The following is a 17,726-nucleotide window of genomic DNA, read 5'->3' as shown; positions in this document are numbered from 1 at the left end:
GAGAGTGGAGCATGGGAACAGGAGTGGCCAGGGGGAAGGACCTCCTACTTGCTGCTGTTTTTACTTTATGACCAGAGCTGTCAATAGCCTCGGGAGAACAGGGCTTTGACCCAACTTTCCAGGCACAGCAGTGGCTAGTGGGATGCTTTCACACAGCAAGGGCAGAAAGCAGTACTTGTTTGCTTAGCAGCCATGGGGACAAGTGATGGCTGGCTGGGGCACGACTAGCTCTGGCCGTGCTTAACAGGATGGGTCCACATCTTGTCGAGAGTCTCAAGGACGGTGTGACCTGGTCAATGGGATAACACTCTTACGCCCGAGTGTGACTTTGATACTGGCTCCAAGGGACAAGTGGTCCTTCTAGAGCATTGTACACAACAGGTGGCAGAAAATTATCTTCTTCAGGCAAAGTGCAGAATGCAAGACTAACAGGCAAAGTGCAGAATGCAAGACTAAGCAGAATGGAAACGTCTGAGTAATCTTGCCGACGCTGGGCAAAATAATAAAAAACGCAGATGGAAAAGCCTGGAAGCCAAAATTGCCCAAAAAATGTTTCCTTTCCTTAGAAGTGACATTCAAACCTTATAAAAGCAACAATGACCATGAAAGGGCCTTCCGTCTACAACCGAAAAAGTATCACTTTACAATTATTTAAAATTATTTAAATTTTAAATGGGTTCTCATGGATACGAGAAATAAGTACAGTCATGTGCCATCTGCATGGGGCAAACCCAGGTGTGTGGTAGGCAACCCCACTCTAGGTTTGTGTGAGCAGAGTCTGGTACAGCGTTCATTAACCACGCACTTCTCTCAGATGCATCCCTGTCACTAAGCAACGCATGACTGAGTGCTCAGGGGAGCTGGGGCAGAGTCTCCAGAAACTACAGCATCTTTCCTCTTCCCCAGGACAAGTGTAGGCACGATGTAGCCAGACACTGGGTGGGCAGGATTGCTGCTCCTCCTCACCTGGCAATCCAGGAGCAGCTTCTCCATGGAGATGGCACTTTCAGGTTTTTGGAGTATCTTCAGCTTCTCTTCCTGGGCCTCCAACCAGCTGTTCAAAGTCTGTATTTTGTTTTCATTCTCAGTGATACTTTCCAGAAGTTGTTCCAAATGTTGGATCTATACGGGATGGATAAAAATATTACAAAGGGAACTTTCTTACTTTCTTCCCTCTTCTTAAAAAACGTGTGACAGTTTGAGCTGGAATGTCCCCCAGGTTGGTCCCCAGCTGGAGGAGCTGTTTCGGGAGATGTGGGCAGTCTGGTCTTGCTGGCGGAAGTATGTTACTGGAGCGGGCTTTGAAACTATACAGCCTCACTCTACTTCCAGCTTGTTCTCTCTGCTTCCTGCCTGCTGTTAAAAATGGGATCTCTCTGTTTCTTGCTCACCACGCCTGCCTGCCTTCTGTCCGGAACTACAAGCCCAAATAAACTCTTCCTTCTATAAGTTCGCTTGGTCATGGTGTTTTTGTTTGTTTGCTTTTGTTTTTTAAATCACAGCAACAGAAGAATAACTAATACAAAATGTAAATTGCATTATGTGGTTATTTTGTTTTATTTTTGCTATAGCATCTGTATCCTTTAGAAATGAAAATATAACTTGGTTTCTTCTGAAAGTTTTAATATTTTACACAACAAAATGCCCTGGTCATTTTGGGATGAAGATTTGTAAATTGAGAATTAAGCTTTTAAACTCCTCTCTGTGAAAAACAAAAACTTTTTTTTCTCTTTTTTTAGTAAAACATAATCTGTTGAGATAGCCAACTGTGCTGGAGTTTCATATTAGCTATGCCAAATAAAACTATGCTTCTAAGCCGGGCGGTGGTGGCGCACGCCTTTAATCCCAGCACTCGGGAGGCAGAGCCAGGCGGATCTCTGTGAGTTCGAGGCCAGCCTGGTCTCCAAAGTGAGTTCCAGGAAAGGCGCAAAGCTACACAGAGAAACCCTGTCTCGAAAAACCAAAAAAAAAAAAAAAAAAAAAAAAAAAAAAAAAAAAAAAACTATGCTTCTAAACTTCAATATTTTTCTTCCAAACTCCAATATTTTTCATAGTATCCTTCATTAACCTTGGTATAGATAAAGGGAGTTTTCTTCTGACTCTCTAGAGTTGCCTAACAATTACTTTCTTAAAAAAACATTTTTTTAAGATTTATTGATTTATTTTATGTGTATGGATGTTCAGCTTGTGTGTATAGATGTACCATGTACATGTCTGGTACCTGTTGAGGTCAGAAGAGGGCATCAAATCCCCTGGAAGTGGAGTTATGGACAGTTGTGAGCCACCACATGGATGCTGGGAACAGAACCTGGGTCTTCTAGGAGAACAGCCAGTGTTCTTAATCACTGATCCATCTTTCTAGTCCTGCTTAGCAGTTTCTTGTGGTGGTAATCTAATTGTACTGAATTATTATTTTGATTGTATGTTAATAAATAAAGTTGTCTGGGAGTCAGAGCTATTAGAGCCATAGCAAGAGTGTGGCGGTGGTGGCACACGCCTTTAATCCCATAGATATCTGTGTGTTCAGGGTCAGAGCTATTAGAGCCATAGCAAGAGTGTGGCGGTGGTGGCACACGCCTTTAATCCCATAAGATCTCTGTGTGTTCAGGGATACAGTCAGCATTGGAGACATATGCCTTTAAGACCTAGGGGGCTGTACATTCAGACAGTGACGAGGCAGTCATGTGTTTGGGTTTACAACCAATGAGAAGGCAGAACAACATACTATAAAAAAACGAACCGACAGGAAGTAGCTCTCTTTTCGCGAAGCTGGGACAGCAGGAGGAAGGGTGAGATTTTAGCTCTGAGCTCTGACTTCTCGGCTTTCTCTTTTACATTGTTTCTGTGTTTCTTATTTAATAAGACGGTTGGTTACATCTACAGTTTCTTGATAGACATCAATATGCCACCAACATCTCAAATAGTTCACCAGTCTAACAAGACAAATCCTTTTCTAGTTCTGGTTCTTATTTGTAATATAATTTTCTTGGGTAATCATCTTCTGTCGGTCTGAAGCTCAGTGCATTGAGACATGCTGACAATAGCTACCCAGGCAGGTGTGCCTTCAGTCTCAGTACTCAGTGGAGGCTGGTGGATCTGTGAGTTCAAGGCCAACCTGGTCTACATAGCAAGACCCTATCTCAAAAAACATGAACCAAAAAAAAAAAAAAAAAAAAAAAAGATCTTTTCTCAGATGGATATCACTTGATTAGTTATTCTAAAACTGGAAATGAAGATACTGAACTTTTTTGCAAGTATAAATATTATTAGGCACATTTTGTACATTTCTTTTGGGAGGACTATCTATCCACTTAAATGTCTAAGAATTGGACTACATGGTTAAGGAATCCAATGAAATTTCAGATTTTTTTTTCAGTGTTCTCAATGTTTTCCAAAGAAATTTCAAGTCATTCTGGCATCAGTAGTGTGTGAATGTGACAGCTTTGGGTTTTTTTTTTTTTTTTTTAAGATTTATTTATTTATTATGTATATAGAAGAGGGCGCCAGATCTCATTACAGGTGGTTGTGAGCCACCATGTGGGTGCTGGGAATTGAACTCAGGACCTCTGAAAGAGCAGTCAGTGCCGGTGCTCTTAACCTCTGAGCCATCTTTCCAGCCCAGCTTTGGGTTTTATTTTGCTAAAACATTTCTAACTTATTAACTATAATGCCCCATGGTGTTTGTTAGGGGTGTCTGAGGATTAAAATGGATACATTTATCTGTTATGGGGTATTTGTACACTGTGTGAAGGTGTATCGCTGTGGTTAGTTTGTAAAAAGCTAAAGGCCAGTAGCTAGGCAGGAGGTGTAGGTGGGACTTGCAGGCAGATAGAGAAAGGAGGAGGAGAAGGTGAATCCAGGTGCCAGAGAGGTGTCAGGAGACACAGAAGAAGCAGGATGGGCGGTGTGTGACAGAACGTAGATTAAGAAAAATGGGTTAATTTAAGTTATAAGAACTAGTTAAAAACAGCTAAAGTCAAGCTTTCATAGTTAATAATAGGTCTCTGTGTCATTATTTGTGAGCTGGCGGTCTAAAGGAAGGTCCAACTACATTTATCTATTAACTAGAATTTCGCTTTTCTTTCTTTTCTTTCTTTTTTTTTTTTTTTTTTTGGTTTTTCAAGACAGGGTTTGTCTGTGTAGCTTTGCGCCTTTCCTGGGACTCACTTGGTAGCCCAGGCTGGCCTCGAACTCACAGAGATCCACCTGGCTCTGCCTCCCGAGTGCTGGGATTAAAGGCGTGCGCCACCACCGCCCGGCCCTTCCTTCCTTCCTTCCTTCCTTCCTTCCTTCCTTCCTTCCTTCCTTCCTTCCTTCCTTTCTTTTTTGGTTTTTCAAGACAGGGCTTCTCTGTGTAACAGTCCTGGCTGTCCTAGAACTCTCTTTATAGACCAGGTTGGCCTCAAACTCACAGAGATCCGCCTGCCTCTGCCTCCTGGGTGCTGGGATTAAAGGCGTGCGCCACCACCTCCTGATTTAACTAGAATTTCTTTCTTTTTTTTTTTTTTTCTTCAGATTTTTTTCATTTTACATACTGACCCCTGTTCCCTCTCCCTCCTCCTTCTCCCGTTCCTCCCCATCTCCTCCCCACCCCCCACCCCCCCCATAGAGGGTAAGGCCTCCCTTGGGTAGTCAACACAGGCTGGCACACCAAGTTGGGGCCTGACCTAGCCCCTCCCCCTTCATCACGGCTGAGTAAGGCTTTGCACCATAGGGAACGGGCTCTAGAAAAACAGTTCATGTACCCGGGGTAAGTCCTGGTCCCATTGCCAAGGCACCCACAAACAGACCAAGTCACGCAACTGCCACCCACATTCAGAGGGCCTAGTGTGGTCCCATGCAGGCTTCCCAGTTAACTAGAATTTCTAACTGAGAAATATCCTGTTCAAGTTGTCCATCCATTCATATACTTGAAATCTTTAATATGAATCTTAATTAAATAAATATATTTGTGTGCTTTTTTAATATAGGAAAGAGATGGGCTATTTGCTACTATCAATATTAAATACTTTTTTCATGAATAAGTTTCCTTCAAGACCCTCAGTGGAAACTGGCCACGTGCATTCCTTTTTCTTTTTTTTCTGTTCAGGTCATCTCAAAGATGAAATGGTGCTGTCCTTTTGAACATGTTTCCATTTGAGAATGTCAAAGTCTCTGCCCTTTTGGTAGCCTGACTTTTCTTTTCACTTGCCCAACTCGGTTTCCCAAAGGAACCTCAACATAGCCGTCGCCATTACTTCCATCCTCTGTTGTGTGTACCCACAGAAAATGCTAAAACGTGGGGTCTCCAAAGGGGCCGTAATTGTGATGGCTAGCAGGCTTACGACTGTGAATCAGCTTTTTGAGTAGCTTTTAAGAGTTCTCGGCAAGGGGTATTTTGCGAGGGCAAAATCGAGCCTCCAAATGTGACTAAGGACACACCTTTCTATTCAGGGCTCCAAGCACTCGGTGCCACTGGCGGTTCATCTCTCCCAGGTGCTCTGCAAACTCGGTCCTTTCATAGCGCTTGCTTTCAACGTCACAGGTGCTCAGCTGAAGCAGTGACTGGTTAACAAAGTCAACGATCCATTGCTTGTAGTTCATTTCCATTCGGAACTCCTAAAACACACAGACAAGCAAAATTAAACACCAATGTCAGGATGGAAGACCATCACAATGAACTATATTTTTCTTATGGCAGGACTCTAGGGGGCGCTAAGTGCCTATCCATTCATTCCAGTGTCAGGCGTACCTCCCTCCCACTCTTCCCAGCTTCCATGGGGCAGAGTGGTCGCTTTATCCCTTAGCAGACTCTTGGAGGGCATTACACATTCTTAGACACAGCATGACTCACTTCCCTTCGAACACACTAGGAACTCTGAGGGTGTACCACATAATGGCAGCGATTGTCTGTAAAGGGCTAGCAGGTCCCTGGTCTGCCAAAGGGGTCCTGTGAGAAGTTGCCTGAGAGTTATGTGAGATTCTGAGCTATCTGAGGACTCACAGAACCACAGGATAGAAAATAGAAGATAAGGGTCTGTCCCACCTATGGGGAACCTGGCCAACTTCGGCAGCTGTTCTCCCTCTTGGTGACAAAGGCCTCTTATGGCTATTGTTTTGGTCTACCGTGGTTTTAAATCCTACCATGACCCTAAACCCACCCAGGGTAATTATACATCTATCAAGCCTGTCGTCTGTTGGGTTTCACTCAAGAAAGTTCTAGCACTGCTAATGGAGACATCCAGGAGGAACCAAGTGGGATGTGCTAGTAATTGCAACTTATCCAGACCTTTTAAAGATGCTACCAGGCACTCAAGTTAGGATGGGATGGTAGATAAAATCCCAACTCAGGCCGGACATGGTGGTCTACACCTTTAGTCCCAGTACTTGGGAGCAGAAGCAGACAGATCTCTAGGAGTTTGAGGCCAGCCTGGTTTGCATAAGCAAGTTCCAGGCTAGCCAGGGCCACACAGTGAGACCTGGCCTTGCAAAAATAAAATAAAATAATATAAAATAAAATAGAATAAGTAAATCTTCTGCGACACTCAATCTTGCTCATTAAGCTATTCATCTTCTGCCTTTCAGACACTAGCTCCATCCGCCTGCCATCTCTTTGAAGGTCATGCCCAGGCTCCTCACTTACCTGCCTAGCACACGACCTGGCACATAATACATGTTTGTGTCTTGTTACATGGTAATGAAATCTACTCAAAATTCATATCTAGTGTAAAGGATATCAACTTTTTTCTTCCTCAAGGACATTTATTAATAACCACTGCAGGCCAAACATTGGGGTATTTTTTTTTCCAGTTGAGCATCTCAGTCAAGGCAGGGAGACAGGGAAGCAGCTATCTGGTGGTAACAGCATAGGAACTAGAGAGAGGGAGAGTGATAGACACCAAGTCCAGCATAGTCATCTAATCGGGCAGGGAGACCTGGGCTGGAGGAGCCATTGAAGTCATATGGGGGCTGAGCCTTGAGAGGTGGCTCCGAGGGCATGTGTCAAGCGGGCTGTGACATTCCATGGGTGGCGCATGCCTTTAATCCACAGAGCATGGGGTAGAAGAGTGCCAGAAGCAGATGGGGCACCCGAACCCAGGGTTGCTATGGCGTTGGGGGAGGAGATGAAGTCAGGGAGGCCCAGCTCATTAAGGACTTGGACTGTCCGCTCTAGAATAATTGCCACCCGCTTCCCTCCCTGCCTCCCTTCCAATCTGTTTCTCTTGATCATATCTCACACGCCTCTTGGTTCCACCTTTCCCCTCTTCGTGATTGGCTTCTGCATCCAGTGGGAAGACTTCCGCCTCTGCTGTGTGATTACCTTGAGCTTCTGCAGAAGACTTTTGACTTGAGATGCCGACCGATGCGAGAGCTCCGTGTCCTCGCCCGCAGCCTGAGGCTCCACGGCATTCATCCAGCCGATCATCTCGGAGATTGCGTTGCGAGAAGGCAATTTCTCCATCTGAAGCTGCAAGGACAGAATGATTTCCATTTCATTACCTGCCCCTCACCAGATGAATCAGGGCATCACTCAGGATGCTTTGAGAGAAGGTCTTGCTACGTGATTATGCAGGTGAGCCAGGAAAACAAACCCAGCATTAAAGCTTCAAATAAGTGACCCCCGCAAACAATGATAAAGACCTCCAGATAAGCCAACTCAGAGGCACAGAGACAACCAAGAAATAAAGTAATTAAGCTTGATTTCTCTCTTAAGAAAGATCTCGCTGGAGGAGAGTCTAGTAATTAAGACCTGTATTCAGTGGTGTATGTGTGTGGGGGGCTGGGTGGTGTCAAAGAAAATGATTGAGTTAGGAAGATAATTTGAAAAGAGTTGCGAGCTAGCAAGTGCACGCTGATTTAAATGCTTCCAACGCTTACCTGGTGGAGTTTCTCTTGAATGTCTGGAAGCTGAGTTATGAGCACTGTCCACTTCTGTTCGAACTGTGCTAGAGAGGCTCTCAGTGTGGCCGTGTCTGCCTCCTTCAGGTGGAGGAGTTGGTTCCCAGTGCTCATCACCGCAGACTTCAGGGAGGACTTCTCATCAACTTCCTTGGAAAATTCCTAGAGGAAACAGCTCCCGAGATCAGATACGTTCAAAACTCAAGTACAGTCGGAGTAACTGTCTGGACTACAAAACCAAGGATAGTAAACATGTCTACACACACACACACACACACACACACACACGCACACACACACACACACTCACACACTCCACCTTCAGAGTGTCGGGCCCCACTCCATCTACACTGGAGAACAAGGCACATGGAACCTCTAGCTCCTTTTAACCTAGAGGAGTCATGTTTTTAAAAATAGGTAAGTTCAGCCTGGAGAGATGACCAGTAATTAAAAGCACTGGTTACTTTTACCCAAGACCCAGGTTCAGTTCCCAGTACCCACCTGGTAGCTAACAACCATCTGTAATTCCGGTTGGGGGGGGGGGGGCGCGGCGGTTTGATGCCTTCATGCAGGCAAAACACTCATACACATAAACTTAGCCATATTCAATGGCCAATTTTGCAAGAAACTGTGAAACCCACTACACAATCCATATTAAATGAATTACTTGGAATAAATTTTCAAATAAAATATTTGAAGTCTTTCCTATGTATAGGCAGGTTCTTTCAAGTGCATTGAAAAAAAAAATCTATATTTTAATGTCAAAGTGAGTAGCCATAGCTATAAAATGAAAGAGTAAAGGTCAAGGGAAAATATTTCATATGTACCTAACAAAGTAATACAGATCCTGTGCCTAATTTTCCATGCTAAGGGGTTGAACCTCAGTGCCTGAACACTTTTTAGGCGATTGTTCCAATACTGAGCTACATCTTTGACCAGTAAGTTCATTTTTTTATGAAAGAAAACATTATTCCCCAATCAAAATAATAAAACCAAAACTTGAACAGAGAATTCTCACAAGGACTTAAAATCACACATCTGTTAACTCCATGAACTCATTATCCTAGAAGAAGGTAGTTTGAGGATTGGCAATTTCTTTTAATATTATTAATAAAATATTCCATGCCTGATCCAGCCTCACATTCACATATATACTGAAGAGTCTGTTAACAGTATAAGCAGAATGCTCCAAGAACACATCTTGCCCACGTCTTACCCCTTACCCACACATGGTAGCAGAGATCATTACAGCGATCCTGATACTTTTTTATTGATACTTATTTTTGACCAGTAGTATGAGCAACTTACAAAAAATCTGTTTATGTTGCTTCTGATGGTATCCAGGTCCTGAGAAACATTGAGGGACTGTTCTTTCCAGTAATTCAACGTTTGCTGAGACGACTCCAACCACCTGCTGAGCTCGGCTGAATCTCTGCTGTAACTAACGGAAGCAAAGCGAGACTGGAAATTAGAGACTCACTCTGAGGACAACACACACCTGTGCGTATTCTTATTTTATTGTTTATTTCCCTGATCAACACTGTTATTCAGAAATTCATGGCATGTATACGTATTCTATCATGTTTTATACCATGCCCCAAGCCCAATGGTCTTACCGTTTTCTAGAACTCTCTCCACTAGAGATAATCAAGAAGAAGAGGCATTTTACAACATTCTTACTACAGCTAGACTAAAGTCTACTCATCAACCATGACAGAGATCAGCCTGGTCATCAGTGTTCTTCAGTTACATGTTCACAATGGAAACAAAACTACCATTTGGAGATGGTGCTCCACAGCATACTACCATGGGCTGCGTGCTATCGTGTTATGTAGGATGGAAACAGCCAAAGAGAACACCGTCTTCCTTACAGCTTTTCAACTTGTTCAGCTCAGACAGCCTGTGAGCGGCAGGGAGGAGACTGAGGCTTAAGGTTCTCTATTTTCTCCATCATCCTCTGATGGTTCAAGATAACTCCAAGCGAACACAACACATCCTCCGAAGAAGTCAAAAGACTCTCTGTGAGCTAACATCATTAAATGGTTTTAAACTTTTTGTTTGTTTTGTTTTTCAAGACAGGGCTCTGCTCTGTAGCCCTGGCTGTCCTGGAACCCACTCGGTAGACCAGGCTGGCCTCAAACTTGGAGATCTGTCTGCCTCTGCCTCCTAAGTGCTTAAGGGATTAAAGGCGTGCACCACGGACAACCTGGTGCTTTTAAACTTTTAAAATCTTTGGAAGTAGGTAAAAAGATTGTAACATCCAAGCATGGAAGTATCCTAGGAACTGCATCGATCCAGTTCCTTATGCTTGTAGAAATGTGCAAATGCCCCAGGACATTGCTAGCACTGAACCAAGCTCAGAGGTTAGTGTGATCGGAGAGAACACGGTACAATGTGGGGAGACCACATACAACCTCGAGCTGACTGCCGAGTCTTCCTGGGGTCTTTCTCTGCAGCAGAATGTGAGGCCGAACCATCTCTAAATACCTGAGGAGATGCTTAAGAAGGGTTTGCAGTCTGTGGAGCTCATGGTCAATCTTCTTGTTGAGAGACAACCACTGCTCTTCTAGCTTCGTGATCTGGCCCTCTAGCTCAGGACAGCTCACAGTTGCCGCCAGCTGTTTGCCTTCATTCAGAGTTTGGCAAAGCCTCGCGTGCTTTCCATCAATGTTTCTTTTTATTTGCTACAAAAAAAAAAAAAAGTCACAGGGTGAATTATTTTAAGTAAAATATGCCGATCTTCTCTCTCTTTTTCTTTTTGTAAGACAGGGTCTTACTATACAGTCCAAGCAAACCTGAAAATTCACCACGTAGCCCAAACTTGTAATACTCCTGCCTCAGCCTTCTAAATACCGAGATTACAGGCTGGCTCCGAACACCTGGACTAAGGGATCCTTCTGGCTCAGCCTCCTCAGTAGTGGGGCCATTGGCCAGGTTTCAGACAGGCTGGGTTTCACATGCAGATTATTTGTTCTTATTTAATTCCTTATTATTATTATCATTATTATTATTACTATTATGTGCATGGGTGGATCTCTGAGTGTGAAGCCAGCTGGGTTTACAGAGTGAGTTCCAGGCCAGCCAAGGCTACATAGTGAGACCCTGTCTCAAAAAAAAAGGTATGGGAAACAACAGAGGAAGCTGACCTTCAACACGGATGGGCACATATAGGTGTACACACTTGTGTACATACATGCATATATCACATACACATACAAAAGCAAAAGATTTCAAATTTACTAGAATACTGCTCACATTTTAGAGGAATAATCAGGACACGTGACATTGGCTGGCGTGAGATCATTCCCTTTTTTGTTGTTTTGATTTTTGAGGCAAACATGCACTCTGTAGTCAAAGCTGAGATCAACCTTAGAGATCCTCCTGCCTCAGCCTCCTGAGTGCTAGGTTTATAGACAAGCTAGATTGTCTCTTGATCCTGTGGTTTGATTTTCAACTGTCTTCCGCTAGGTGTGTGGGATCTATCCAATCAGAATTACCCTGTAAGTATTTGTTTTGAAGTTCAGGTTTACAAAATTCTTTCTATTCTCATCTTATTTCTGTACGAATAAATAAAGAATAAGTGTCTGCGAGGGCTCAGCCATTGACGGGACATTTCTACCCCCTCTCATTCCAAAGCTCAGAGAGTACTGTGAAGGAGGAGGCAGGAAGAATATAAAGGAATGGAAGATGAGGACATGTGAAATGCTGTCCTCTGACACACCCTGACTGCTGCCCACATGAACTCAGAGCCACTGTTGTGCATAAAACCTGCCCAAGATCCAGCCAGTTAAAAATGAGAGCATGGAGTTGCAGAGTGCTTAAGAGTGGGTACGACTTTTACACAGTATCAGAGCTCAGTTCCCAACACCCATATGGGAGAGATTACAACTGCCTGTAAATTCAGATCCAGGAGATATGATGCCCTCTTTTGGACCCCACAAGCACTGCACTCAAATGCCAACACACAGACATATAGACACACACACACAAATACACATACACACACACACACACACACACACACACACCAAACACCACCCCCCCCAAAAAAAAAAAAAAAAAACCCTAAAGTATTTTTTTCAGCATGGAGCTGGGAGGGACTTCCAAGGTCCTTCCCCTGACCATGGAGCTGTTGGCCAGTTAGTGGCTGATGGGGAAGGAGGGTTGCTACTTAGGGTATTGTTCACTGGCAAGATGACCCCATTACCACATGGACTAACTGGTCTCTGAGTTATTAAAAAAGTAAATCAAAGAAGTTGGAAGGGAGATCTATTAGGAGTTTGGGAGAGTTGGAAGGAGGGAATGGGAAGTGGAAATTATTAAGATGAATTGTGCATACCTATAAAATTTTCAAAGACGAATAATAGTAATAAAAAGAAGCTAGGATTTATAGATAAGGTCACACATAGATAAAGGATAGAGCCGGGATCCAAGCCAAAATCTTAACCCCAATCCAGACCTATGCTTACGTGGAAGATTCCACATCCTCCTGGATAAATCTATCAGTGTGATAAATAACGCTGAGTTTCAAGTCAACCATTCAGCATCAAAGCCCAACAGCCTTGTGGGCACGGCACACAAAGCACCGTGGACCGGGCCTGTCATAAACTAAGACGCACGCTACCTGGTAAAACGAAATCCTTTCCATTAATCTTTCTTCCGTCTCCTCCACCAAACTCACGGAGGGCAACGAAGCGATAAGAACTTCCAGGTCCTTCTCAAGAGATGCGTAGCTGTCATCAAATGCTTCCCATTTCTAGACAATAGACACCAGGAATCAGTTCCAGGGAGTGTCAGTCATAGAGCCAAAAATAAACATTGAGACCAGAAGACACAGAAACGCGGACCCCACGTAGACTCCCGGTGCACCCGAGAGGTGACATGGTGTCAGGAACTCTGCCAATAGTGGGGCACAATCCCACTGTTTTTTGGGAAAAAAAAATTTTTTTTTAATCCTGCTGGTATGAAAATGTGTCTATTTGCTTGCAGTGCTGGGGATCAAATCCAGGGCCCCCTATGTGGGGAAGGGTTGAACCACTGCAGTACGCCTCCTGCCTGGCATTAGGGCTTTATGCTAGCATTGGAAAACCAGGTGATGAGATTAAGCAAAACCACAGCCATCGGAGGTTCTATCTAGCCTGAGTACTGTTGTAAACGCATTGGTAAGGGAGCCTTGTTTTTCCTGGGAAAAGCAAAGTGCTCATTTTGAAAAGCTTGTTGGCAGCGGAAGCCTCCATCAGGTGGTTCTTGCCTCTCAGATGCAATCCCCAAATCTAGTGAGCATTGTTCTACTGAGCTAAGCCTACCTGAAGCCTACCTGAGCTCCTGGGCGGTGGCAGTAGGGTCGGGCGCTTGTCTCCTCCATACCTTGTCTATCCCTTCACCCTTAGCATTGCCTTGTCCTAACCCAGAGGTGCTCAGAATGTATTGTCCTGTCTCCCCATATTTCCGCGGTGGCCCGCTGGCTGAAGTTCCTAAGCACTAAAGAACTGAGTTATTGACATTACAAGTTGTCTCTCAGAAAAATAACCTTAGAAATTCTCCTTTTTATTCAAATAGCGGCCACTTGTCTTATAGAGGGTCCATGAAAACTTTTAAAATTACCACTACTTTAAAATCAACTGGACAATATAAGTAGACAATAAATATTGTCACCAGGAAATAATACTGTATTTATAATGTTATTAAGTTGGCTATTTCCTTTTATATTTTTCCTTTACGGGCCAACATCTGCTGTAAATGGTTCAGTGAGTTAAGGGAGAGCTTCAAGCCGAAAAGGACTCTATACATGGTTGCTTTTTCTTTGAACTGAGGCAGAATTAGCATGGATACATTTTTCCAACAGGACACGTGTGCCTAATAGCTCTTTGAAGGAGCCTAGACTATGACCCACGAACTATTTCATCCAAACCATCTCATCCATGGCTGTCACATGCCTTCAATGCTACCCATTCACAGACAAACCAGCTAGGAAGAATCCATCATTATATACGACGAGTCCCAGCAGACCTTCCATGAAGTGGGGAGGAGTCACAGCTAGACCTGGGCTGAGACTTCTTCATTGTCACATTCCCACTCAACTAAGGCTCCGATGCCCCACGCCTGCAGGGGGTGGAGCCCGGGAAGACGAGCACAGAGGTCATGTGATGCACATGTATATACATACCTGCAGCACGCTCTGAAGCTGCGAGCCTTGCAGGCAGGCCGCTTCCTCCACGGCTCTCACTTCCGCCACTTGTTGGGCCCCAAATCTCTCTCCCTTTTGTAACGAAGGTGGGAACATTTTTGCTGAATAGGTTTGAATCAACAACATGTCAGCAACAAGCTTCTGGAAAAATCCCTGTAATAGAGAAACGGTTTCTACAATTTATTGTTGAATTGGGAAAATTATGAAAGCCAAGTTATTTTAACTTTTCACCCTGGTTCCTTTGGCCAGCCTCCCTCCTTGGGGTGAGCCCAAGACCTCAATCATGCTAGGCAGAGACTCTATGACTAAGACGTACCCCCAGTCCTCTTTTAGTTTTTATTTTTAAGCAGGGTCTTGCTAAGCTGTTTAGGCAGGCCTTGGAATTTGTGCGTCTTCTGCCTCAGTTTCTCAGAGCAGATGGTGTTACAGGCCTGTGCCACCAAGCTTGGCTTAATTTTGCTTTTTTTTTTTTTAATCCCTAATCTCAGGAGGTCATATAAAGAATCTTCCCCTGACCCTTGTGCAGTATTTACCTTCTAAATGTTCTTAGATTAAGGTCTATTTACCAAAGGTCTTGGCTAAACAGGGACTATGCTTGATCTCTGTCTGTCTGTCTGTCTGTCTTTCATTCACTGTGTGTGTGTGTGTGTGTGTGTGTGTGTGTGTGTGTGTGTGTGTGTGTGTGTCTGCTTGTGTTTTAAGACAGGGTCTTACAATGTAGTCCTTTTGGAATTCATTATGTAGGCCAGGCTGGCTTTAAATGCACAGAGAATTTCCTGCCTCTACCTCCTGAATGCTGGGATTAAAAGTGTACACAAACATGCTAGGCTGATCAAGAGAATTTCATTTAATGTAATGAATGGAAAATAAGAGGACTAATTAAAGCTTTAGATTATCAACCTTCCTTTTGATTCCAGTTCTCAGGAAGGCCTTTCCTAACCGGCCTAAGTCAGTTTCTCCTATTAGAGGCCCTCAGGGATGAATATACTTTTAGTTGTAGATTTGCTTAAAGACTCATTGTTAAAATGTCTGCCTTCTCAATCAGTGAGAAGCTCCACATAGGTGAGAAGATTCCGAAGGAGCTTGTAAGAAGAATATTATGTGCTTCATCAAAGAGGGCAATGGATAATTATTTCTCTTCACACCCGGGGAACAGCTGGAGGTCAGGGTCACAGAGGTTCTCACCTTGTGATCTTGCAATTGAGCCTGCAAAGCAACTTTACTCTTGGCATGTTGCAAAGGGCCAGCTGCAAGCTTTTCTTTTCCAATACTGACTAGCTCCTCCATGCCTTGAAGCAAGGCATCCTGCTGGCTCTCGGGGAGGAACAGGCTGCTGAGTTCTAAGTACTTGGCTCTCAGGATTCCCCACATACTGTCAAGAACATCCTGAAATAGAGAGCAAGAGAGCAGATGTGCACAGGCATTTCAAGGGCTGGGAAAATAAATCCAAGAACACATCTAAACTCCCGCTGGAAGACCCAAGCCCTGTCCCTTACGCCCACGGTGCTGAACGAATGCTTTCTGGCCACACACACACACCTCCAACTTGTAAACATCCTGGAGTAAGACGTGAGGGAAGCGAAGCCTCTCCCCTTCGTTTCTGAGTTTGGCGACTTGCCTCTCCGCATTCTGCAGCTCTGCTGTGTGCACATCTGCTTTCTAAGTGAGAAACCGGACAAGAGAGAAGAACCCTTCACAAGTCAGGAAGCACACAGAATCAAACACGCAAGTGCCACGGGAGCCCAGGAACAAACTAACGGGAAAAGTGAAAGTCCTGCTGCAAAATCCCTCCGGCCAACAACATGCCGGTCTCCTAGACAACCTCCCTAGAAGTGCAAGAGCTGAATTCCTTCCCGACAACATACCAAACGAGGCCTATGTGCATACAAGGGGATTCATGGTCTCTGCACCTCAGTGTTTGGGGCGCTTTTCAGCTCTCCAGCACCTCTTCAAATCACTACATGACTGTCTTTCAAAAAATTAATTAGTTTGGGCCAGGGATGGTAGTGCGCACCTTTAATCCCAGCATTTGGGAGGCTGAGGCAGGTGGATCTCTAGGAAGTCAAGGCTAGCCTGGACTAAACAGTAAGTTCCAGACCAGCAAGGGCTACGTAGTGAGACTCTGTCTCAATAATAGTAACAATAATAATAGCAGGGCATGGTGGCCCATACTTGGAAGGCTGAAGGAGCAGAGTTTGCTGAATATAAGGCCAGCCAGGGAGAAGAGTGAGACCCTTCCAAAAATCCAAAATGAAAACTAAAAGAACAGAACACCATCCAATCATCCATTTCCATGCTGCTGGAGATTAAGCCCAGGAGTCCTTGCATGCTTGGCAAGTGTTCTGCCACGAGCTATACACCCAGCTCCCTGGCTCCTTTTTATCAGGGACACGGTATGCCATCCCATCCTAAGGGTGCATGCTTTAGTCACAGACACCTGTTTAATGGGCTTCAGCGATTTACAGCCTTTATAGCAAGCACCAGGGCCCTACAGTCTATCCTCAAATCGTTCTGCTAGATCTATCTTTATGCAAGTGTTCTTTCAGTCTGTCTGTCTGTCTGGTCTCAAGAAGCCTAGGCTGGCTTTAAACTCTCTATATAGCTGAGGATGACCTTGAACTTCTGGGCCTCCTGTTTCCACCTCCCCACTGATGGAATTACAGGTATTCATCGAGTTTGGTTTATTTAGTACTGGGAAGCAAATCCTGGACTTCAGGCATGATAGCCAAAGTATTCTACCAACCGAGTCACATCCCCAGCCTCATATTTTACCTCTTCAGGGAGAACACAAATCCAGATCTTAGAGATGTAACGGAACATAGTAAGTTCTCAATATTAGCTCAGTAAATGAAGGGAAACTTGCTGAATGGAAGAATACTTATGCTTAAAACCTTCATATACGTCAGCTGGTCCCTTGAAGCTGGAGTAATTAGAGTTTCAGTGGAGGAGATAAGGGCCTCATTTACCAACACCTTTGACAACGGTGGACACACTCAACTTCTGCCCATTGACAGGTAAAAATGAACTCTATTGCTTTAAAAGATTATGCTTCAGGAAGTACTACGTGAGCCATGCATTCGAAGGTCAACATTAGTTGTTCTCATTTGAATGACCACTGAAACTTCACTGACACTTGCCAAGGGGTGTACTTTGGACAAGCAGCTGATGACCAAGACTCTCTGGTCTGAGGTCAGGTTCATTTGAACTATTTTTGATTGATTACCTGAAGCTGTTCACCAATGCTCTGTCCACCGATTTCATTCAAAGACTGTTGTAAAGCCATTTTCTTCTTAATGAGTTGATTGTACAGCCGCTTTGTTTCATTCTGTATATGAAAAAGGTACATGCAGGAAACTGAGCAATCTCATTTAGACCTCCCCTCCCTTTTAATGTTAAGTTGAAGTTTTCTGGAAATTTTAAACATATGTAGAAAGAGAGGCACCACACACTGCATCTTTGAGCTCTGTTATCACCGACCCCCACCCTGCCCCTGGATCTCAGCTAGACCTAACTTCCCTGCCCTTTGGATTATTTTGAAGCAAATAGCAGACACCAAGTCATTTCATCAGTACTTCAAGTGTTCTATTAAAGGATAAACACCCCCTCTTGCTAAAAATAGTACAATCTCCCCCCCAGGATCAATACTAATTCCTTTATATGA

General features: G+C 44.1%; 1 protein-coding gene across 12 annotated transcripts in view; it reads right to left on the bottom strand.

Moving 5' to 3' along the window:
* Syne2 (spectrin repeat containing nuclear envelope protein 2) overlaps nucleotides 1–17,726 on the bottom strand; it is a 320,688-nt gene that overhangs the window by 68,598 nt on the left and 234,364 nt on the right. For all 12 annotated transcript variants that reach the window (XM_076550884.1, XM_015992010.3, XM_076550887.1 and 9 more), the window contains 11 exons: nucleotides 17,289–17,390; nucleotides 15,605–15,724; nucleotides 15,251–15,451; nucleotides 14,045–14,218; nucleotides 12,503–12,634; nucleotides 10,366–10,562; nucleotides 9,187–9,319; nucleotides 7,858–8,040; nucleotides 7,301–7,447; nucleotides 5,422–5,598; nucleotides 967–1,122 (listed from right to left, as the gene is read on the bottom strand). In XM_076550884.1, coding sequence (XP_076406999.1) covers nucleotides 967–1,122; nucleotides 5,422–5,598; nucleotides 7,301–7,447; nucleotides 7,858–8,040; nucleotides 9,187–9,319; nucleotides 10,366–10,562; nucleotides 12,503–12,634; nucleotides 14,045–14,218; nucleotides 15,251–15,451; nucleotides 15,605–15,724; nucleotides 17,289–17,390 — 1,722 coding nt within the window. The remainder of the gene's footprint in view (nucleotides 1–966; nucleotides 1,123–5,421; nucleotides 5,599–7,300; nucleotides 7,448–7,857; nucleotides 8,041–9,186; nucleotides 9,320–10,365; nucleotides 10,563–12,502; nucleotides 12,635–14,044; nucleotides 14,219–15,250; nucleotides 15,452–15,604; nucleotides 15,725–17,288; nucleotides 17,391–17,726) is intronic.

Source organism: Peromyscus maniculatus, chromosome 14 (genome assembly GCF_049852395.1).
Source record: "Peromyscus maniculatus bairdii isolate BWxNUB_F1_BW_parent chromosome 14, HU_Pman_BW_mat_3.1, whole genome shotgun sequence".
Taxonomy (NCBI): domain Eukaryota; kingdom Metazoa; phylum Chordata; class Mammalia; order Rodentia; family Cricetidae; genus Peromyscus; species Peromyscus maniculatus.
Note: the sequence above shows the minus strand (reverse complement) of the source record. Positions and strands in the feature narration are given on the sequence as shown.